Source organism: Sceloporus occidentalis, unplaced genomic scaffold (genome assembly GCF_023333645.1).
Source record: "Sceloporus occidentalis isolate IW3139 unplaced genomic scaffold, rSceOcc1.0.p SCAF_2, whole genome shotgun sequence".
NCBI classification, from domain to species: Eukaryota; Metazoa; Chordata; class Lepidosauria; order Squamata; family Phrynosomatidae; genus Sceloporus; species Sceloporus occidentalis.
Genome location: NW_028316982.1, coordinates 49,587,826 through 49,611,699, shown reverse-complemented (window position 1 = coordinate 49,611,699; position 23,874 = coordinate 49,587,826). Strand labels below are relative to the sequence as shown.

Genomic DNA, 23,874 nt, shown 5'->3' with positions numbered 1-23,874 from the left:
CTGGAAAAAGGGTGGCTTTTCCTCTGTAGTTACAGCTTTTCTGCACTCGTGGAGTGTATGAATGCTAGAGCACCACAACACTATCCGCTGTGTGGTTGGGCAGGCAGCATGACACCAGCTTGGGGGTGGTGTTGGGGAGTGTGTCATCTAAATGCCATGCCCCCATACCACCCCCAAGCTGGCATATTGTGCAGATCTGCTTTGCCCCTTAGTCTTATACTTGTTCTTGCTGTTCTTACCCCAATATGAAAATAACTTGCTAATTCAACAGGCAGTTTGAGATCTGTTACACAACAGCTTAGAAATAATTATCAGGTGAGCTATTCCAATCTTCGAAGTAGTTAAATTGGTCATCTGCTTGCTCTTTTCAACAAATTTACATGCCACAATACTTTGGTTGTAATGAGGAAGAGGTGCAATGTGCACGGGTACCAGAATGTGTCTTGGAGCAGAAAGAACTATTTTTAAGAGATGTGGACTTCCTCATCTCTTAATTGACAGAAATTACTACTTGTGGCTTAGAAAACTGAAAGCAGCCTAATTTTAAGCCAGTTATTCTGACTATGTAACCAGGGTCTGTTTTTCTTCCATAAAACAACAGAGTACGTTTAAAAAGAAATTTGCAGTGTTGGGAAGGAGAATAGTGGTGATGACTGTACATCCATGAAATCTTTCTTTGTTTCCTTGGTTTCTCTACTCTAGTTACAGCTTTAAATGCTGAAGAAGAGAATGACCCTCCAACTTACAAGGACGCTTTCCCTCCTCTCCCTGAGAAAGCTGCATGTTTGGAGCCAACCCAGGAACCTACCGGTGCCTGGAGCAAAATCCGACCAATCAAGGCTTCTGTTATCACTCAGGTTGGGTCCCCTCTTCTTCCCAATGGCTTGTTTTGCTACCCTCAGAATGCAACACAGGCACTTTTTGAAAGAAGAGCTGAAGGCAGATACTTTCCCTCTCTATTGTAGTGTTGTGAATAATAAAGTGCAAGAGGATTGCTTGACCAGGTCAAATTAATTTGCTTGCAAAAGGCAGCATATGTTTGATGTTAACAAATTCTTTGGGTATGTAGAGAAAGACATGATTGAGTAATGGTTCCATTGAGCAACTAAAAACATGGCCCTGGAACAAGATGGCACAACATTAGTCCTCTGGTAGGATATGTACTTACCTCTTAAAGTCATTTCCAGTCTGAAAAAATAATTTTTTAAAAAATTGTGATACAATACAAAACTTCCTTATTCACACTTTTTTTAAATGTTGTGTCCAGAATTTTTTCTATTAGTTAGATTCTTGGCAGTACATGTACATACTGTATAAATTAGATTACTGGGACTTACTCCCAGGTAAATGAGTGTAGAATTATTGGAAACATCTTCATTAGTACTTAATATTTATTCCTAATGGAATAAAACATTGCTTTACTTGAGTTAGGTGTTCCATGTACCACTGGAGGAGAGGAAATACAAGGACATGAACCAGTTTGGAGAAGGTGAGCAAGGCAAAATCTGTTTGGACATCATGCAGAAGACAGGTGCGCATCTGGAACTCTCTCTTGCAAAGGATCAGGGACTCTCCATCATGGTCTCTGGCAAGCTAGAAGCAGTGATGAAGGCTCGGAAGGAGATTGTGGCTCGGCTTCAGACCCAGGTAAGTGATTCAGTTGTCATATCTTCTTGTTTGGCCTTCTCTGGTCATGGAACTCTCAAAGTGTGGATGCTCATAAAGCCAAAGATAGTTTTTAACGGTCCAACTCACCTGTGCGTTGCATATTTAGTGTGCTGCTGATAAGCTGGAAAGATGCCAAACTTTTAAAGTTAATTATGGCGGGGTACAGACCGCCAAAAAGAGGTGCCTCCTCGGCGCCTCTCTCTGTTGCGCAGGAGCACCGCAACAAACAAATTGCACGGCACTGCTGCCCAGCAAAGAAGGAGCTCCCAAAAGTTACTCCTTTTTGTGGTGGCGCAAAGTGCCAAAAATGGCATGGTTATGTCGCAGCTGTGCAGCGCCATTTGGAGGTGGCGCAGCTGCGACGTAATTGTTGCGCACGCCGTATGTATGGCGCTGTGCAACTGCAGCACATGCATGACGTGCTAGGGTTGCGGGGTGTGTGTACACACCACCCCAAGGCAACCCTAGCGTGTCGTGGACGCGCCGCAAAGGGCCCATCTGGATAGGGCCTATATTACATAGTTTATAATCCATCTTGGTTTCCTCAGTTATTTGCCAGCAGCCAATCTCAGGCAAGTAATGCCCTTCCAGAAGCTCAAATCTCTTCATGCTTATATGTGCTGTATTCATTACTTTTTCTCCCCAAGGACATTCGTTGGATTCAGTTTCCATAGTAAAATGTGATATATTGATGAATGGGAAGTAGATTTCACCCACCCCCACTTGAGCAGTGTTCCCTATTGAAAAAAATGGGCATTGAAATCAGAATTCTCATTTTTTTTGACAAAGGATTTGTCAGGATTAGAGAAGGACTGCCCCATGACTCAGTGTGCATATGCTACCTCATATACCTTCACTTGAATGAAATGAGAAATTGCTTATAAATTCAGGATGGATAAAACAATGTACTTATATGTACAATGCAGAAGTAACTTCTGATATTTTCTATTACAAGAGATAGTAAACAGGGACTGGTTAACCTTTAAAATATTAGCCTAGTTCATGGAGGATAAGTCTGTCTATAGTTATTAGCTGTAAAAGTTAAATGAAACCTCTGTGTTCAAGTACAGTATGTCATTAGTAAATGTTCCAGAGACCTTGGGCCATTGCTGTCCTTCTAAGAAGCTTTGGAGGCAACTGACTGTACATTGCAGAAAATAAGAAACTGGAATAAATTGACTTTTGGACTGAATCAGAAGGTGTCCATGCATTCTTATAAAGCAATTTGATCCAGAGGCAAGAGCTGCAAGTATTTGACAGTAACCATGCATTTTAGCTCTTGTTCCATTCATCTTAATCATAGACACTTAAAGTATTTTACTAGCACAGTACAAGATGTCTGTTCAAATGTATGACTACAAAGGGCGTTGACTACAAAGATAAATATTGTAGAATAATGGAGACTGAAAAATCCTGATTGAAGGCATCACTGTAACTTATCTGGCTTCCCATTCAGGGTGGGTGAAATGTGACCATCCAGATGATGTTGGACTCCTCATGACTGGCTATGTTGCTTGGACTGGTGGGAATTGCAGTCCAACAACATCTAGAAAGCCACGCCTTCACCAAACCCAAGTTTAACATTAGTATTTTAACATAAGCATAATTATAATGAATAAATGTGCAAAGTGTTTGCTAGATACTTTTCTAAATCTATTAAATTTTATTAAGAATAAATTACTATAATTTCTTTGGTCAGAGTTAAAGGCTAAACTGAGAGTTTTTCTATGCCAGAGAGGGTTGTGTAATTAACCAATATATTACAAAGCCCTGAACAGTTTGTTCATTAGCCACACAGTTCCTGAAAAAATTTCACCTCATTGGGAAGTGATAGGAATTACATTCTAGCAGCATTTGTAGGGTCCCAATTTAGCCACCCCTGGTCTAGATAATACAGTCAAGTTACATATAGGAAGTAATAAAGCTTATTCTAGATTGTTGGACTTCAAATTGAAGTCTGGACAAATATTTTTTTTCTTTGTTTGCATGTCTGATTGCTCCTTCCTTGAATGTAGAAAATGTTTATTAGGAAAATACAAGGTGGAACCTAATAAAATTTAAAACTAATAAAATAAGTGGACATGATGTATGCATGAGAGATAAAGGTAGGAATTTTTATTTTTAATATGTGGAAGAACTCAAACATGCAGTTTCTGTCACTCGTAATCTGACATTACAGTTCAGTAAAATCTCAACCATTGAAATTAAAAATTGTGTTGAATGTGTGGATAGACTTCTGATCTCCACCAGCTGCTTACAGTTATGAACTTAGGAAGATACATGTTCTCCCTATTCTGCTGTTCCATTGTGTGCTGGGATAAGATGCCCCTGTTCACATTCTCCATTCCATGGTAGCTGAAGAAGCAGAAGACAATTTTCCCATATTGAAGTCCAGCCTCAAGTTGGTGGAGATGTGCCTAGAGTAGGACCTAGCTTTCTTTTTTATTTACTCTTTGATGTAGGCTTCAGCAACAGTGGCCATTCCCAAGGAGCATCACCGCTTTGTCATTGGAAAAAATGGAGAGAAATTGCAGGACCTTGAGCTCAAAACTGCTACAAAGATCCAGATCCCCCGCCCGGATGACCCCAGCAACCAGATCAAGATCACTGGCACCAAGGAAGGGATTGAGAAGGCTCGACATGAGATCCTGCTGATCTCTGCTGAGCAGGTAAACTGTTGCACCTGTGAGAATAGTTAGCAATTCTTCTTTTGAGAGAGTATTCTGGATAAGGTAGTGACTTCTGCAGAGCATTGGTATGGCTGAAACAATACATATGAAATAAAGTAGGTTTTTTATGCATGTATACTGAGCAACTCAGACAGTGTGGAAACTTGCTTTTCCTGTACATTTAAATCTGTAATCTTTGGTGCACTTATTAGAGTATTTGCTCCAGTAACATTAATTAAATGTACTTGGGAACAAACTGTGCTGAGAATTGGAGTACCTAGGTGGGTAGTATGCAGTGCTATATAGGACCAGTCTGCGTATGCACTCCTGTCTACCTTGTGGAGGAAAACACAAAGGTGCAATCTCGGTACCTGACCTGTATTATTGGAATACATTTCAGTTTGTACAGTCTGATGTGGGCAGGATCCTTGAGGAGGTGAGGACCACCACATGTACACTGGAGCTATGACTGGAGGGAGACTATTCAAGTGGGGAAGGGGAGTGGTGAATGCCTTACTGCCTAAAAGAGGTTGTGGTGAAGCCATTACTTAAAATTATTGGTTAGTCTCTTAACATTCCATTTTTGGGCAAGGTTCTGGAGTATGTGGTGGCCTCCCAGTTCTGAGGGCTTCTGGCTTAGACAGATTATCTAGATCCATTTCTATATCACTTCAGATCTGATTATGAGACGAATGCAGCTTTGGTGGATGGCCTACACACGGGGAATGTGTTCCCGTTGATTCTGCTAGACCTCTCAGCGGCTTTTGATATCATTGATCATGCTATCCATCTCATCTAACTCTCTGGGATGGGACTTGGGGGCACGGTTATGTAGTGGTTCCTGTCTTTCTTGGAGGGGCAAATTCAGCTGGTGGTGCTGGGGAACTCCTGTTTGATGCTCTGTCCATTGGCCTGTGGGGTCCCTTGGGGTTCTGTTTTGTTCCCCATGCTGTTTAGCATCTATGTGAAACTGCTGGGAGAGGTCATCTGGAGTTTTGTGGTGTGGTGACACAGATAGCTGATTTCACCCAACTCTGCCTATCCTTCCCATCTGATTTCAAGGAAGCTGTTTTGGTACTGAACCATTCTTCTTTGTGGTCTCTGTGACTCAGAGAAATGAGGTTATCTGCACCTGTGCAGTGCATCATTCAGACTCTTTTAGAGCTAGGAGGTAAATGTTTTGGCAGTAGCCCCTCCCCTCCTGGCACACATAACCAGCACCATTCCTGTTTAGCTCCTTTCTGTCTGCCACAGCATTGATAGGAACTGTTCTCTGAGCATTTTTTCTGCTGACTTTCTCAGTTATCAGAATATAGATTTCCCTTACTTCCCTCATTGTGTTTTGGCTTCTATATTTTCAGCCTAGTTCATCATTTTGGGAGCATGTGCCCTCAGGAGCTTATGGCTTTCTCTGTCTCCTTCAAGAAGTGCTTGTCCTCCAGGGGTAAGATCCCATAGAAGAATGACTATTCAAAGTGCCTTTTGTTCCTGGGAGAAAGGCACAACATAGGGGCTTGTTTGCATTGCCAGCCATTCACCCCTCAGGCATGATGTAATCATTTTTCCTGGCTTAAATTCTCCTGAAAGGCACAGGCTGCTCAGCTGAGAGTAGAATGCTGTATTCAGATTCTGTTGGGGTCTCCACCAAGGAGCCCTGGTGGCGCAGTGGTTAAATGCCTGTACTGCAGCCATTCACTCAAAACCACAAGGTTGCGAGTTCAAGACCAGCAAAAGGGCCCAAGCTCGACTCAGGCTTGCATCCTTCCGAGGTCGCTAAAATGAGTACCCAGACTGTTGGGGGCAAATTAGCTTACTTGCTAATTAGCTTACTTGCTGTTCACCGCTATGATCTTTGGAATAGCGGTATATAAATAAAACAAATTAATTATTATTATTATTGGCTCTCCCCAAATCTGTGCTCCATATAAATAAGGACTTCTTTGGGATTGTCAGTTTGAGTGGCCCTCAAGCGGTCTCTTCAGGAATTGGTATCCAGGCCTGAGAGTCTGTGGGCCATCCTGTGTTGGAGCCAACTGCTTAATCCTGAGCCTCTTCCTCTGAACAGATCCCTCGATACTCTCTGCTGAACCTCAGCAACCCACTCACAGGAGGTTTAAGAAGAGAGGCAGGAAGGTCAATGTTTTCTCACTGACATTCCAAGTACTGGTGCCACAACGTCTGGAGCCATTTCATACTCTAGCCTAGCCAGACCCTCTAATCAGGGTGCTCTGGATAGGGAACTTTCTACTCCTGTCTCCATTGAGTTTTGAACCTCTCGGTCCATCTGGAAGACAGCATTGATGCTTTGGTGCAGGAATAGACCCCACAGACTATCTCGGTGGGAGTGTAAGAAGAAAAGATTCTCAATTCCTCCTCGTGATTCCCACTCCTAACTCCTGATCTGTACTTGACGCAGTGTCCAATCACCACCTTAAAACAGCGCCCATATCCTACCGTTCTCAGTCTTATAGCCCATGGGCATACTGGGCTCTATCTCTGCTTTAGTACCACTTTGATACTCTGAGGGAAGTGCATTGATACCACAACAGAAGGACTCGGTACAGAAGATTGGATGCAGAAAGAGTTCAGGACCTTATGTCATTGTGTCAGGTATCACTGCTATTACTATAATAGATTTCCAGCTCAAGATTGTTTCGGCAAATGGGGCTATGATTATCCTCATCTCCAAAGTGACTTTGACCCTCCTTGCCTTGCTCATCATCATCATTGCCTTTAAGTACCAATATTGGTACTATCATCATGGTACCTAGCCAATTATGCTTGCCCTTGCCAACTCATTCCCATACTACAATTCCTAGCTGACAGCATGCACTGTCTCCAAGGTCTTATCATGCCATGCTTCTGAGCCATCTGCATTTGTCTCTGTCTACAACACCTTGTCCCTTGGCTCCCTTGATACCATTGTCAGATCTGAAGCACACCTTGCTTTCATCTGCATCTCCATTCTGGCCTCCCAACAGAATCATCCAGTTGGGATGGAGATTTGCATAGCTAAAACTGGTGCACCAACTGCACCCATTCCTTGAGACGTTAAGTCTGGCTACAGTTATACTTGCCTTGATTATATCCTGTTTGGATTATTGTAACACATTCTATGTGGGGCTGCCTTTGGAAACTCTTCTGAAATTTTAGCGGGCCTAAAATTCTGCAGCCAGAATGTTGACAGGCCAGTTCCAGGGAGCATATAATCTCCCCATATGAATCTGCCATGCTTCTAAGATCTAAAGGGGAAGGATTTTTCTCAATCTCTCTCCCCCCACCCCCCTCCCCACAGGCTCACTTAGTGAGGGCACAAGATAGAGCCGTCTCAATGGCTGCTCCCACTCTCTGCAATCCTCCTTCCATGGGAGGCTAGGTGGACCCAGTCTCTGCTCCCCTTTCAGAGACAGGCAAAGATCTTTTTGTTTACGCACCTTTTTAATTTATAAGCAGGAGAGCTTCTTTCTGAGATGTGTTATTTATTTATTTTTAACTTCTGTGTGTCTTTTAAATGATTTTACTATTTTATGTGATGATAATTGTTTTTAATTTTTTATTGTGAAGATTTATTCATTGACTCTCTTTGGAAGCCATGTTGGTTTCCACTCTGGGGGAAAGGTGGCATAGAAAGGAAATAAATAAATAAAGTATAAGTCTAGTCACATGGAAAAGTTTTAACTTTTGAGTTAGACTCTAGGCCACTGTACATGTATGTGACCTAAGGGAAACGGTAATATAATATCATGTTTCCCATAGCAGCCATCACTACATAGAGCTATCCCTGAACCATGGCGCTGCTCAAGACAATTAGATATGGTTAGACAACAAGGTTTCCTGGGGCAAATGGTTGCTTATTCGTAAGTTTTTCTGGAACAGATATGCTGTTCTTTTGTCTCCTAACCATAACATGTTCCCATGAGAGATTTAAAATATATTTCTGTTTGTATATTTAATTACATTTCTGTAAGGAATTACATCCCTGGCTCCTTTGGCCTCTTCAGCTGTCAGAATATGACAGGCAGTTGCAATGCTACTTGCAAAGCATCCTAGACCAAACCAAAGTTCCTGTGCCATTCTCAAATTATTTGTTTCATGTGGAGTATTGCATTTAAACACTGATGCAGTTTCAAAAACTCAGCTGACTGTATTGCATCATGCTGTCATTCCACCCTCCCTCCCCTTTCCTTATACTTCTGGACTCTGTCCTAAATTACTTCTGTCTTCAAGATCTTTCTCACATTCACAGATACTTTTTACAGCAACTTATCTTCAGCTCACTCTGGTTATAAACAGTACCACACTGTGTAGGATGAAGGTGGTGGTGGTGGTGGGTAATCATTCAGAACTTAGATATGCAGAAACTGAAGACATGTGAACCTTAGGCTCAAGGGCTTCATACTAAGGTATGTAGGGATTTCATTAAAAATAAAGGCTAGTCATCCTTTCGTAATGGTCACTCAGAACACTTTTCTAATGGTGACTAATACCATGCTGTAGAATTTTGTGTGTGTGTGTGTAAATAATATATACATGAAACTTTATTTCTCAGGATAAACGTGCAGTAGAGAGGCTTGAAGTGGACAAAGTGTACCATCCTTTCATTGCTGGCCCTTTCAATAAGCTGGTGAGTGAGATCATGCAGGACACAGGGACACGAATAAACATCCCACCTCCTAGCGTCAACAGGACAGAGATAGTCTTCACTGGAGAGAAAGAACAGCTGGCCCAAGCAGTGGCTCGTGTCAAGAAGATCTATGAGGAGAAGGTATGTCTTTGTGGCCTTTGTGTGATACCATATTGAGCAGCTTTGAAGACTCAGAGATCCTCTCATCATTGTAGTGGTATTTTTACTGTGTCTTCTCTCTGATTTGTGGGGTGGTCTTCTGTGTTTAGCTTTCTCTTTGCCCTGAAACTTTATGTTGTGGCTAGCTCTTAATTCTTCCATAAGAACTAGTTTTGAACAGCTTAGCTACAGTTATCAATTCATAAGGGCATTTTGTGGTCATGAGCATGAAAGCACACACATAGAACCAGTGATCATTTGATTAGCTAACTAATCAAGATTATTTAGCTGTGGCAGGATTCTCAGTCATAACAAAACCACAGGAAGTGAATATTCATTACTAGACTGCACACAGATATTACTGCACCTTTTTTCCCTCCCTCTCTTTTTTCTTTTCTCTCTGTCTCTGATATGGAAGAAGACAAAGAAGGAAAAAAGGAAAAAGGAGATGCTGTCTTACTATATTACATGGTTCTTTTATAAAAGATGTACAGGTTGCTATATGTGTTTGTGTGTCCTTGCTCTGCTACTAATCTGCTATGACTTTTTTGATGGATGATTTTTGTCCCCACAGAAAAAGAAGACTACTACCATTGCTGTGGAGGTGAAGAAGTCCCAGCACAAATATGTTATTGGCCCAAAGGGGAACTCCCTGCAGGAGATCTTGGAGAAAACTGGAGTCTCAGTCGAGATCCCACCCACTGACAGCAGCTCGGAGACTGTGATATTGCGTGGCGAACCTGAAAAGCTTGGGCAGGCACTGACTGAGGTCTATGCCAAGGTAAACAGAGTGTGGCTCACATAGAACGTTCTGGTATTCCCCTTTTCCTATTTAACAAATCCTTGTTACAATAAGTGTGTCATTAAGGTTGTTTGCTGAATTCATCAGATGCAATGGTTCGGAATACACACAGTGTATTCAATAGTACAGTAAACCTCCACCAACCCAACAAAAATGTTTGTAGTTGGTGGCCAGAGTCAATAGAATGATGGCCTTACTGTGTCCATGTGACTTGCTGGAGGCTGCAAGTTCCTGTTTGTTATCTGGCTTGAGAATTTGGCAGCAGGATATTGGGTTGGAATGGAAAATGGAATAGTCAGTGTCTGTATAGTTAGGAATAGTGTATATTTTTCTTGACATTTTATTGTTCACTATGCCAACAATGTCTTTTCCAGGCCAACAGTTTCACAGTCTCCTCAGTTTCTGCCCCCTCTTGGCTTCATCGTTTCATCATTGGCAAAAAAGGACAAAATCTGGCCAAAATCACCCAACAAATGCCAAAGGTATGAGCTTCTGAAAGTGGCTCATTGGGTTGGAGAAATTGCTCCAGAGTAATGGTTTAGTGTGCATGCATGTCATACGCGGGTGTGCACAAGCCCCATTGTTTTCAATGGGACTCCATCATACATGGGATTTCCCTTACGTGGGGTGGGGGTGGGTGGGGGTGGGAGTCCAGAATGGATCCCTGTGTAAGGGAAGGACATACTGTATATGCCCTGTAACTGCAAAAAAGCTTATGATTTGAGGGAAATTATACATCTTTAGCAGGAATAGAAAAAATGTGTTAAAAAACTTTGAGGAAGAGCACACCTTCTAATAGTTCTGATATATGAGGCCTCAGCTACAGCTGAGAAATCAGAAGAGAGTTCTCCGACAGTAGGAACTACAAGCACAATTCTCACAGAAAGCCTCTACATTAAATACCATCCAGATTTGGGGTACAGTTTCAATTGCTACCTACATTTTAGTAAAGGAGAGTTCTGGTGGCTAAGGAAGGAATTCCACTAAGAATATTCCATCACTGCCCTGGTGGTGCAATGGTTAAATGCCTGTACTGCAGCCATTCACTCAAAACCACAAGGTTGCGAGTTCAAGACCAGCAAAAGGGCCCAAGCTCGACTCAGGCTTGCATCCTTCTGAGGTCGCTAAAATGAGTACCCAGACTGTTGGGGGCAAATTAGCTTACTTGCTAATTAGCTTACTTGCTGTTCACCGCTATGATCTTTGGAATAGCGGTATATAAATTAAAAAAAAACTAAAAAAAACCAAACAAACTAACAAAACTGTCCCAAAGAGCCACCTATCCCTAGCCAATCCATGAACATGTGGTTGCTTAGACAAAGTTTGTAGATTTTAATAAAATGAAGTTATTTAGACTTCAGTTATTTTTAGCCAGTGGCTTAAAATTTGTTTCTATGAGAATATTCTATCCAACTACTATCTTTAGAAAGCCCAGATAGGAATGCATTGCACTATCTCTTCTTATGAGAGAAAGTCATGTGTACTCACCTGCCATTACACTAGGTTGATTCCAATTCAGTAATTTTATCCTGATTATGATTTTTTTGTCCTTATTCAAAGGTTCACATAGAATTTACTGAAGGGGAAGATAAGATCACTCTGGAAGGACCCACAGAGGATGTGAATATGGCTCAAGAACAAATTGAGAGCATGGTCAAGGATCTGGTGAGTTGACAAGCCATTGCCTTCATTGTGTAGCCATCTTCTGAAATGGAAGATAACATCAAGTGATGCAAATTGCAGATCAGCTTTGTCTTTGTCCAAGTCTGGATTTTTGCATTCTATTTAGAATAAATATACAGGTTATATTTTGTGACAAACCAAAACCACTGTTTCAGAAAGATTTATATCTGTTATGTGTGCTTAAGACTGCAGTCCTCAGGACAAAAGGAGGCTGTTAAAGTTTTTCAATGGCAAGGTCATAAGGAGAACAAAAGGCTGTGTTAGAATGTGTCCTGGGTAAATTAGTGGTGAAACTGCTGAGTGTCCCCAAGCTGTGTGCTTTTTATTCAGGCTTGAGCTATTTAGCTCAGTGAAACATCTGGACTTAGTTTTAGCTAGCTAGCTATTGTGTCATGGTGGATATTGCTGTCCGCTTTTATTCCTTTGTTTTTGGGCTAGAGGATCATGCAATTGCTCCTGATTTTGTCTAACTGGACTTCTCTTTGCAGATAAATAGGATGGATTATGCTGAAATCAATATTGACCATAAATTCCACAGACATCTGATTGGAAAGAGTGGAGCCAACAGTGAGTTAATTATTTGTTATTCCCCCCAGCTCTCCGTAAAATAGGTTTGATTGTTGTTTATGCTAGTCATACATTGCTTAGAATATAATCTCTTATTGTTCATGTGGACCTCTAATTCATGAAATTCTCTAGAACTGAACTGTCCCAGAAATTTAGTCATGAGTTAATTAACTGTAAGAATGGCTCATTGACAGACAATCAATTAACTGATTGGAGAACAATTTGTGTGAAACAAAATGGTGCATTATAGAAGATGTGGGCAGTAAATATATGAATCTTCAGAAAAGACACTGCTGGAAATATCACTTTGCCCCACCACACATTTACCAATGAATGCTTCCTGTTTTCAAAACTCCAGTTGATTGAACATTGAACTCCTACTCTCTGTCTCCCAGCACAGGGTCTGTAATAATAGCCCTATGTTTCTTAGTCCTTGTATAATCTTTAAAAGAGGGGCCATCTTATTCTGAGGTTTTTATTGGAAAGGTTATGCAGTTGATAAGTATTTTTAGCAGAATCTTTATATTTACAGTCAACAGGATTAAGGATCAGTACAAAGTGTCTGTGCGCATCCCTCCAGACAATGAGAAGAGCAATCTCATCAGGATTGAAGGAGACCCTCAGGGAGTTCAAGAGGCCAAGAGAGAGCTGCTGGAACTTGCTTCACGTATGGTGAGTCATGGAGAACTGGATTCTGTTCTAGATGAAAAGAGCTAACCAGCAAGTATTTCTGCCAGTTTTCTCTCTCTTTTTCACATGCATGTTAACACAAATACACAGATCACGTGCAAGTAAGAAAGTTAATTCCTCCTCTCTGTACTTGGATGATAGATGGGTGTGAGGAGATTTGTGGATTGTCAATGTAGTTTGTAAATCACTACCAACTACAAAGTGTGGGTGAGTAGAGGAGAATGTTGTTTTAAGCCTGTAGAATATACTTGGACTTTTTACCCCTCAGGAAAATGAACGCACTAAGGACCTAATCATCGACCAGAAATTCCATAGAACTATCATTGGGCAGAAAGGGGAACGGATTCGGGATACACGGGACAAATTTCCAGAGGTAAAAAAAGACATTTTCTTAAACTCAGGTGTTACATTTCTTAATGTTTATAATGTTTGTGTTTCCATTGAGAGCACTGATGGTTCACATATATTTACAATACATTTCTGTCATAGGCTCAGCTGAAACAGCTTAGCCTGTCATGGTCCCATTTCATACAGAAAATAGGCTAGAGATCTTAGGCTTTCTCCATTTCATTTCCCATTATTAATACTGATAATACCCATTATTAATACTTACCTTAAATAAGATAATGAAAGATAAGGCAAGTCACTGCCTTATCTCAGTGACAGACATAGAGCCTTATGGATTCCACAGTAGAAATAGCCAACGGGAACTCAGTAACTTTTATAACCTTGCTCTGGTTTAAATATTTCTTGCAGGTTATTATCAATTTCCCAGATCCATCACAAAAGAGCGACATTGTTCAGCTTAGAGGACCCAAGAATGAAGTTGAAAAATGCACAAAATACATGCAGAAGATGGTAGCAGATCTGGTAGGAAACAATTTTCATGTCTTTGGTTTTCTCACTTTGACTGTTCTTTAATTGTATTAGGATTGTGGATATGATTTCTTAAGAAATGTGTGCACACAAAGTGATGGAGATAACTTGTTCACCTGTTCAACGTACTTACCTTATACATTCAATGATGAGTTGAGAAGTTTTAGTTTAAAAATTTACCCTGAAAACCTGGGTCAACTTATCCATGGATCAGTGCTTGATTTTTTTAGGGACCTCTGGGGAGCCCATGTTTCTGGAGGAGGGCTTGAGTGAACAGATCATCAAAAATCAACCTGACAGTATCTTCCTGGCTTGAAGTATGCAGAAGGTGGGCTCTAGGGCCTTTTCGGCAGCTTCAGCTTCCTCCTTCCTTGGCCCCCAACCTCGGCCTCCTGTGCCTCAAGCCAGGAGTTTTCTGTGTTTGCTTTTCAACAATCTGCTCCTTTGACCCCCTCTTTCCAGTGACCCAATATGGGGTAAACATTCTGCATGGGTTTTTTGGGGGGGACCTCTGGCGAGCCCATACTGCTGGGTCAGGAGGTTGAGGGAATAGATCGTTGGAAAGCAACCTGACAGGTCCTCAGTTTGAGGCATAGAGCTGTAGGACCCTTTCAGTACGACCTCCATTACTTGCAACCAGATGTTATTTATCATCAGAAAAGAAGGCCTTATTTATGGTACTAAAGACTTCAGTTATATATGTTTAATATTTCAATAAATCCTATAATAATTGTACAGTCAATCCAGTGGTTGCTATGCTAACATAAAATAGAACTATAACTTCTTATCCTGTATCACCCTATTTGTTCAACATGTATGCAGAAAATGTCATACGCAGAGTGAGTTTACGCAGAGACAGGAGGAGTGAAGATCAGAGAAAATAACATTAACAACCTAATATATGCAGGTGATACCAGGTAGCGCAGCGGTTAAATGCCTGTGCTGCAGCCACTCACTCATAAACCACAAGGTTATGAGTTTAATACCAGCCAGGGGCTCAGGGTCGACTCAGCCTGACATCCTTCTGAGGTTGCTAAAATGAGTACCCAGCTTGTTGCGGGCAATTAGCTTACACATTGTAAACTGTGTAGGGAGTGTTTAAGAGCACTGATAAGCGGTATAAAAATGTACTTGCTATTGCTGTTGCTATACCATACTGAGTAAGTCACATGCTCTCAGCCTCAGGGGAAGGCAATGGCAAATCTCTGGATAAATCTTGCCAAGAAAATCCCATGAAGCCTTAGGCTTGTCATAAGTCAGAAATGACTTGAAGGCACACAACAACAACATAGCAAACCTGCCCTTGACCTATCCATGAGATCAACTTATAGTTGAGTGTGTGTGTGTGTGTGTGTGTGTGTGTGTGTGTGTGTATATATATATATATATATATATAGTAGTAATGGTATTATAAATTGGAACTTACAGCAACCCATCCAAGCTGTATTTAGCCCTAAAAATTATATCTAGTGTTGATTCAAAGATTGTAAATGGTGAACTCCCCTACATGAAGCATATCAAAACTGACTTCAATACGACTAACTTTCTTTGCCTCCTTTTGACAGTAATCCATGTTTTTCTTCATCATTTATTGTGTGTGTTTTTTTGGTCTTCTTTTCTTGATCTGTTTCCATGTCTGTGGTTGGGATTTTTAGCTCTCCTTTTGAAACTGAACTCGTTTAGACAAAGATAACTTGTTCTCACTCCCAAATCACACCTGTTGTCAAAGGGCACCTATGAGAAAGGGATTCCAAAAACCATATAGGGAGATGCGTTCCCGAGTTACTTATGGGAACGCATCTCCCTATACAATCTGCCCCGCACTCTCAGAACAACAGGGGAGAATCTACTGGAAGTAACAACTACCAAATATGTTTCAACTTCCCAAAGAGTTTTCACAATAGCTGCTTCGAGATTGTGGAATAGTCTCCCGGAAGAGATCCATTTTACTACCTCCTTGGAAACCTTCAGGAGGACAGTTAAGACGGAGCTCTTCCTGTGAGCATACCCACCCAATTTTATATAAGACACGAATCCACCTCCTTGAACTTCAGTGTCGCTTTGTGTTCTGTTTTTAATAGCTAATTGTTATGTATTTTATTGAATTGTTGTGTTTTATTCTGTATTATACCCCAAATTAGGTTGTGATCCTGCCTCGATCCACCTGGGAGAGGCAGGAAAATATTATTATTATTATTATTATTATTATTATTATTATTATTATTTAATGAAGGAGAATTCCTCAAAATTGGATGCAACAGCAGTGTGGTTTGCTACAGTAAGCTGTGCAAGAGCATTGTTATACCAAAATACACTTGATAGGAAACATTCTGGTTTTGTTCAGAATGTAACAAGAGCCCTCTGCGGTCCGGAAAAAAAAGATTCTTCTGATCTAGCATTCTGTTTCCCACAATCAGGAAATTTGGAAACGGAGTCTGAAAGCAATGCTCCTATCCTGCTCAAACTCTATGCAGCAGCTGGTATTTTGTGGCATTCTGCTTTCCAATATGAAGGCTGCATTTAGATGGCACAAATACAGATAAATCTGTAATTCATAACTGTGTCTAGTACAGACCTTGAAAAGTGTTTTTTTAGGCTACAGCTCCCAGAATCCCCTCAAGCCATCTGGCTGGTGTATTGTGAAAGATGGAAGTCTTTCCAAGCTCTCCTGTAAAGGCATCTAGTAGTGGCAAACCATGTCACTGAGAGCTGGCTTGCAGCATGGGACAAGATGCATGATCAGGGACTTCCTCCCCCCCACACACACCCTAATATTTACCAACAGTTGTTATTGCCATTCTGTGGTCTGCTGAAGTACCAACATTTCTATTGTACCGTATTGTTTGTTTTGTTTTTCACCATCCAGGCCCTAGAGATTTTGCCTTCCCCTCACACTAGTGGCATATTGCATACATTAGTTTTGCATGTTATGGATTTTTTTTTTTAATCTGCCATTAATCTACTGGCAAAAAAAGTAGAGAGGAGGAGAACAAGTCAGTTTTTCTTCATAACGTAAGGTTTGGAATGCTTGCCTTCCCCCAGTTATGGTTCTTGCTCCTCGTGATTTGTGTTTCTCTGGTTGTTGTTCTTTTTGGGATAAGCTAATAGAATGGTACATACTTGATATTGTAGAGAGCTACAGTTTTAAAAGAGAGAGAGGGAGAGAAAGAGAGAGGTGAATAAAACACAAATGAAGTCATGTGGTATCATTGCATGAGAAATAAGTGATAGGTCTTTGCATTCACTATTTACTTATTCAGTTTCTTTTTTCTTATAAGGTTGAAAATAGCTATTCTATTTCTGTTCCCATCTTCAAACAATTCCACAAGAATATCATTGGCAAAGGTGGTGCAAATATTAAAAAGGTGAGATTTTCTTAGTGGTTCTTATTAGATCTGGGGCTGTTTTGCTCTACACAATTATAGTACTGTAATTCTTCTTTAGCTGCTGTGGTTCCATCCTGTGGAATCCTGAGATTTGTAGTTTAGGGATGGGTATTATTCTCCGACAGAGAGCTCTATGCCCTCACCAAACTATAGAACCCAGGATTTCATAAGAAGAAGCCATGACAGTTGAAGTGGAAATATAGTACTATAATTGTGTGGTGTGGAAGGGCCCCTAATGTTTTTTAATTGCTCCTAAGCATTCCTGTCACCTTCAGTTCTAGACTGAGTTTCATTTTTGCATCCAAAGCTGCCATTTCTAACATTTTTCATTTGCACTGTAGATCCGGGAAGAATGCAACACAAAGATTGATCTTCCTGCCGAGAACAGCAATTCAGAGACAATTGTCATCACTGGGAAAAGAGCTAATTGTGAAGCTGCTCGCAGCCGCATCCTTGCCATCCAAAAAGATTTGGTGAGAGAAATAGCCTTTCTGAGTGCATTAAAGTGATGGCTCTCAAACCTTTGGTTTAAATTTATTTATTTAAAACAGCATGTGTACCAATGCCCATTAGTCAGGAATTGCACCTCCAAGGCAATGTTTGTTTGTTTGTCATAGGTAAGGGTTCCAGCGATACAGATTCCAAAAATATATAAATGCAGTCGCCCCTCCTAACTAGTGGATCTGGGATCTGTGACCTTGACAATCCGCAGAAGCAACCTCTGCTATTTTCAATGGGGCGCACACCCTGCACACGCACACAGGCCCCATTCAAGCCTGTGGGACTTGAATATGCGCAAGCCTCTGTTTTTGCATGGGGGTGTGTGTTCTGGAACGGATCACCCATGAAAACAGAGGGCCAGCTGTACTAATACACTTTTCAGAAATGCCTCTCATTCCCACTCCAGCACAGAATTAAGGCAATCAACAGCGTCTACTTAGTCATAGTTAGCAATAGCCACATCATCAAAGGGTCATACTCTATGTTGACATGCTCAGCTGGTACTCAGAAAACCTTCCAGTCAAAAGGAATTTCCTAGTTACAGAATATTTGTGCAGAGTTCATGTATTTATATGCAGTGAAAATTTATGGTGAGCACTTTGTGGAAGGTGATTTAGAAATGCATTTTATGTACTTGAATCACTATTATTTTTATATTCTCTGGAAGCTTTCTTTCAGGAAAGCTTGTACTGTGATTTTTAAAAATAGCTAAACACTCTCTACTATAGCAACAGTTGTTATCTAATTGAAAAGTAATTAGGTTTGGTAAGTAAATAAATTAAGGTAAATATACAGAATGAACACTAAGCTGGAAGTCTTTTCACTATGCTGAAGATGGCAATGTATAAGTAAAATGCCTTGCTTTATCAAGATTAGTCATGGTCTGCTTTTTCCTTTTATTTTGTAGGAAATCATTGTACTTGTTAAAAGCTTCTCAATTAAAAGGAATTGCCCTGCCTTGCTTAGCTGTTACATGATTGGTAGTGTAGAAAATGGGCACATCCTTGACTGTGCAATCAACCAAATTTTGTGAATAATTCATGTAATGTTTGGGTATGAGCAACCAGATGTGGTTGAAGTGATTTAACTGAACTATTGTATTTTCCTCTTTCCTCCCCCCTTTCAACCTCTTTTCACATAAACATAAGAAAAGAAAACACAAGCAGACCATTTTGTATGGATTACAGTGAATTGGAGACATCCATTAAACATCTAAAAGGATGTGAAAGGACAGAATTTTGCAACGTATTCTGTACTCTTTGTTTTAAACTTGTAACTAGATTGTATTTCTGAATACTGTAACTGGTGCAGACCACTAGAAATCTGCTTGAAGTATATAGAACTTAAGCTTCCTTGTGGTGAATGTAGCTTGATGCAATCAGTGACTGTCATTGGTTGACACACCCAACTGCTTCTTGGCGCATGTCCCAGATTCCCCTCAGTCCTCATCAGTCTGAGCTTTGAATAAAAATGAATGGGAAACTTCCTGAGGTCATTGCTGTGGAGAGAACCTTTTTGTACCTTCCTGCTATTTTTCTACATGAGGGAAATGGTGAGGCAAGTTTTCATACTTCTCTTCCTCATGTCCCATCCCCCAGGCTAATATTGCAGAGGTGGAGGTCTCCATTCCTGCCAAACTACACAACTCACTCATTGGTGCCAAAGGTCGTTTCATCCGCTCCATCATGGAGGAATGTGGAGGAGTTCACATCCACTTCCCCACAGAGGGCTCAGGTAGCGATACTGTCACCATCAGGGGACCAGCCCAGGACGTTGAGAAGGCGAAGAAACAACTTCTGCAGCTTGCAGAGGAAAAGGTGAGAGCCAGGGAAGTGGACCAGGGTGGGTGGGATTGCAAGCCTGTGAATTTCTGGTCAGGGCACAATTTTATGTTAGAGTGTAGACAGAAGGAACTGAAGTACAGTTGCCCTTCCTTTCTCATGGACTGGAGGTCTGTGGTCTTGGATATTCACAGAGGGGCAACTTCCATTATTATCAATGGGGTGTGCTCCTGTGGCGCATGCCCTGTGCATGCTCACGGGCATGTGCCCCAGTCAAGCCTATGGGGATCCTCTTGCCAGAACTGTGTTGAGTGGTAACACTGTATCACATCTTTATGGGCGAGCAAAGCAGTAGTTTGCTTTGCTCCTGTCTTATTGGCTGTTAGAGAGCAGCTCAAGGTATCCATCTTCCAGAAAGCTATTAGGTTGCTCTGGTTGTCTTATTCCAGCCCTTTTTCAGTTGTTGTGGCTACTAATTAGCTATTACCAGGGGGTTCTAAAATATGTTAAGTTTTCATATGAATATTTTTGTTAGCACTTTGTAGGCTTTTAATCAAAGGTTGAGTCGTAATGTTTCATTAAAATACTTTTGTCCTCCCATTCTCTCCACATCTAAGACTCTCAAGCCAGCTGACCAGTCTCAATTTCAAAGATGAGTAATGGCAAAGCAGTCAGCAAAAATAGTCAAATAAAAGCAAATAAAAAGACGCAGAACAGAAACACACAGAAGTATCAAGACTAATAATCCGTATGCAGCATATAAAAGCCACAAATTTTCAGCTGCTTCCCAGGGAGGGTTATGTGCACAGCTACTAATCATGACGACTGTATGTGAAGCCAGTGCTGAAAGGCTATTGGGGAGCAGTTGCTCTGTCTTCTCATGTTCCCTTGGTGTGTGCTTCTCAGAGGCATCTCATGGGCCACTCTGAAAAATAGATTGCTGGGCTAGACAGTGGGGAAGAAGAGCCAAGTTATTAGCCAACATGGTCTGAGTAAAGCAAGCCAATCACGGCCCTTGGAATGCTGGGGGAGGCTGTAGGGAAAAATATAAAACCAGAGGCTTGTCTGTTACATTGACAGACAGGGCCATTTAAGAATAGAGAAATGATCAGAGCCATAAATGAATAAGATCACAATAGAGACTCTGTAAGTTGAAGAAGCTGGTTTGATGAAAACTTGAGAATGTGGAAAGAATTCCAAGGAGAAGTGGTACTTTGCCATAATTAAAGTGTAAGACTCTTTTGTGTGTGCAGTCGGCCCTTCTTATGCACTGATTTTTTATACACGGAGTCAAGTATACTTTGAAAATGTTAAAAATAAGTATAAATTTCAAATATCAAACCTTGATTTTCCATTTTTTATAAGGGATACCAGTTTGCTATGTCATTATATTTAATGGGACTTGAGCATACACGGATTTTGTTATACATGAGGGATCTTGGAGCCAAACCCCAGCGTAGAACAAGGATCCACTGTATATGGAGCCAGCATAATGTTAGTTAGGTGTTTTGTTACACAATAAATGTTTACTCTTTTTATTATCTATCTGTATATATTTTCATTTTTGAATTAATGAGATGAATCAGTCTTGCCTTGCCAATGCGATTCTAACGTTAAACACTTCACTTGTCCAGTATGTTGGTCACCTTGGTGCCCTGTACTAGATCCAATAAGGGATATTAAGGTTAAAAGGACAAGATGAGTGATAGGAATACAAGGGTTGGAACTGTAGGACCGCCCTAAAGAGGGGATCCATCCCCTTGGTCTTATCTACAAATACCCATCTTCTTAAAGTAAAACAGGATAGTTATATGATCTTGAATTAAAAGAAACAGAGTAAGGAAGTACTTCTGTGAAGGTCTTAACAAAGTGTGCATGCTTTTAATTTCTTCAGAATTCTTCATCAGACTAGATAGTAAAAAAAAAATAGAGAATGGGGAAAGAAACAAAAAGTCCAAAATTTGGCCAGATGTTCTGCTATTAGGTCTGCAGCTACACTAATTCCTACAATGGACATTGAAGTCTGAAAGTGGAAAAGACAGGTAAAAGGTTACAAATTAAACTAAGTGTGGTTTGCCAGGATGCATCCTCATCTTCCCTTTACTTTTCTCACAAAAGGCTCGTGCTTCAGTCAGCATCAAGGGTCTTGCCTAGTTCACCTCTGCATATCTTATTTTGTTGTGCCTCTACAGCAACAGTGGGGTTAATGAGGCATTGCAGATGTTACTGGGCTGCTGTTCCCATGTGTGCTGAGCCACTCTAGCCAGCGATGGGAGCTAGGAAATTGTAGTTTTATCTGTAGAGCCATGTGTTTCCTATCCCTGCTTTAAGTCAGCCACCTCTTCTTTCCCTGGTATCCTCCACTGGTCATGCTGTCTAATGGTGATAGGAATTGTAGTTCACATTTGGAGAGGACTTGGACAGGCAAAATGACTTTAAACTATCTTTTCTCATGAATAGTTTGGCTTTTAAAAAAAGGAGTGTGTATTTGTAGATTTTCAGTGAACTAAAAAGATTCTCCTTGGACAGCTTGGTGGACCTGGAACTGAATATGGAGTTTTGTCTAGTCCACATCATGATTTTGAAGGTGCATGTTGCTTTTAAGCATGTATAATGCATTGGGATAATTGGTAACACTGCTGTTAAAAGTACAGCAGACCAGATAGTCATTTTTAGTTGACTCTTCAATATTTTTGCTATTCAGTGTGAAGGCCTTTGTTCCCACTTCGAAAATAGGTTAATGCAATGCTATTTACCTTTCTGTATGTAGTTGTGAACACCAGTGTGTGAAACATTCCAAGAAAGTGAGCTCCATCTGTGGTGGACATTGAGGCTTGTGGTACTTGACATTTGTGGTGTTTTAGGGTCCTTAATGGAGGTGTAGTAGGTTCACATTCAATTTAATCTTTGGCTTTGGCTCTTACGATATGAATGTGAAGCCTTCTATTAAGTCAAATGAATGCATAGTGGTGTTGCATTTACCTTAGTATTGTATGTTCTGATTGGCATCAGCACTCCATCATTTCACGTAAGAATCTTACCTGGACCTGCTGTTCCAGTGCAGTTTAATTCCAAATTGCCAGCTCGCGCCTGCAACAAACTGGGGTTCTACCAGTGAGCTGTGGTTTCTCTCTGTGTTTGATTATTTTTGGTTAATTGCCAATTCAGCATTGTCAAAGGCTATTGAGCATGTCATTCTCAAGCAATCTGCTATAGAAAAATCCCCTCTGGCATCTATGTGTGAATATGGGGAGGAAGTCTCTAAGCAATGGGATTATTGTTTTAATATTGATAGGATGACTATATTTAAAGCTAGACAAGGAGCTATTTGGGTTTTCTCACTCTGTCCTGCCTTTACTCTTTCCTGCGTCTTACAGACATAGGAGGTTGTCTTGTCCTCAGACACATAGGCCTATGTATTTTAGTACTGCCAAGATAAATTGGCAGTGACTCTTCGAAATTTCAAGCAAGATTGTTTCCCATCTTTACCTAGAAATGGCAGAGATTGAACCTGAGATCTTATGAATGTAAAAAGGCCCCTCCCCAAGACATTTCCCCTACATCTGAAATAACTTCACAGTCGGTCCTACATATTCACAGGGGTTGGGGGTGCAGGACCCCCACAAAAGTGGGAAAACCCCGAGTAGCTACAGTGCCTCCTCTTCCTTTGTGGGACACTTTCAGGGGTAGAAGGGGCTGGGAAAGGGAGATGGGTTACTGCTGCCGCTGCCATGGTCCCATGGGGGTTTGCTCATCTTCCCTGCTGCTTTCTCTCACAGCTGGGATGTACATGGAGGCACTGGATGCAGTAGAGGGAAGGAGCGCCCAGGAGGATGGACAGGACAAGTGGTGTCGAGACCATGATGGAGACATGGGGAGCATGGCTCTCTTTTCTACTGGGCACTGATATGATCCCCAGGGGGCTCACTGATCCTCCCTGCCTTTTCCCCCCACCCACCTGTTTGCCGTCCTGCCTCTTTCCTCACCCCTTGTTCACCTCTTCCCCCATTTGCCCCCTCATTCACTTCATTTCTTCTTTAGCAGTAGCAAGCAACTCCTCTTGGGATACAGAGGCAGGGGGCAGGTGGGGGAAGGAGGCAGAGGGTGAATGGACAGAGGCGGGGGGGAATATGCTAGTGAAGAAAGAGGCATGGAGGGTGAGGGAGCCCAACCCTGGAGACCATGGTGGCGGTGCCAGTGGTACCCTGCAGAGGACGAAGAGAAGGGGCTTATCTCCCCACATACCCCCTCAAGGCCTTGACCCCAGCCGCTCCTCTGGACTTCTTCTCTCCACTGCACCTGGGGCCTCCATGTGCATCCTAGCTTCAGGAAAAAGAGGCAAGGATGGCAGGTAGGCTTGCTGTCCATCCTTTCCTTCACTGCTTCTTTCTCCCATGCCAGTGCATACATGGATTCCAGGTGCTTTCTCTTTCTCACTCTTTCATTTGCTTTCATCCCTTCTCCACAC

General features: G+C 41.4%; 1 protein-coding gene across 5 annotated transcripts in view; it reads left to right on the top strand.

Annotated features, from left to right (window-relative positions):
• The window catches only part of HDLBP (high density lipoprotein binding protein), an 84,414-nt gene that overhangs the window by 47,542 nt on the left and 12,998 nt on the right, over nucleotides 1-23,874 (top strand). For 4 of the 5 annotated variants that reach the window (XM_089509309.1, XM_089509312.1, XM_089509311.1 and 1 more), the window contains exons 4-17: nucleotides 703-857; nucleotides 1,432-1,647; nucleotides 4,131-4,337; nucleotides 8,887-9,102; nucleotides 9,695-9,901; nucleotides 10,297-10,404; nucleotides 11,483-11,587; nucleotides 12,094-12,172; nucleotides 12,705-12,844; nucleotides 13,131-13,235; nucleotides 13,619-13,732; nucleotides 17,017-17,103; nucleotides 17,466-17,597; nucleotides 19,224-19,442. In XM_089509309.1, the coding sequence (XP_089365435.1) occupies nucleotides 703-857; nucleotides 1,432-1,647; nucleotides 4,131-4,337; nucleotides 8,887-9,102; nucleotides 9,695-9,901; nucleotides 10,297-10,404; nucleotides 11,483-11,587; nucleotides 12,094-12,172; nucleotides 12,705-12,844; nucleotides 13,131-13,235; nucleotides 13,619-13,732; nucleotides 17,017-17,103; nucleotides 17,466-17,597; nucleotides 19,224-19,442 (2,090 nt within the window). The remainder of the gene's footprint in view (nucleotides 1-702; nucleotides 858-1,431; nucleotides 1,648-4,130; nucleotides 4,338-8,886; nucleotides 9,103-9,694; nucleotides 9,902-10,296; nucleotides 10,405-11,482; nucleotides 11,588-12,093; nucleotides 12,173-12,704; nucleotides 12,845-13,130; nucleotides 13,236-13,618; nucleotides 13,733-17,016; nucleotides 17,104-17,465; nucleotides 17,598-19,223; nucleotides 19,443-23,874) is intronic. The other variant, XM_089509313.1, reaches the window with a different exon arrangement.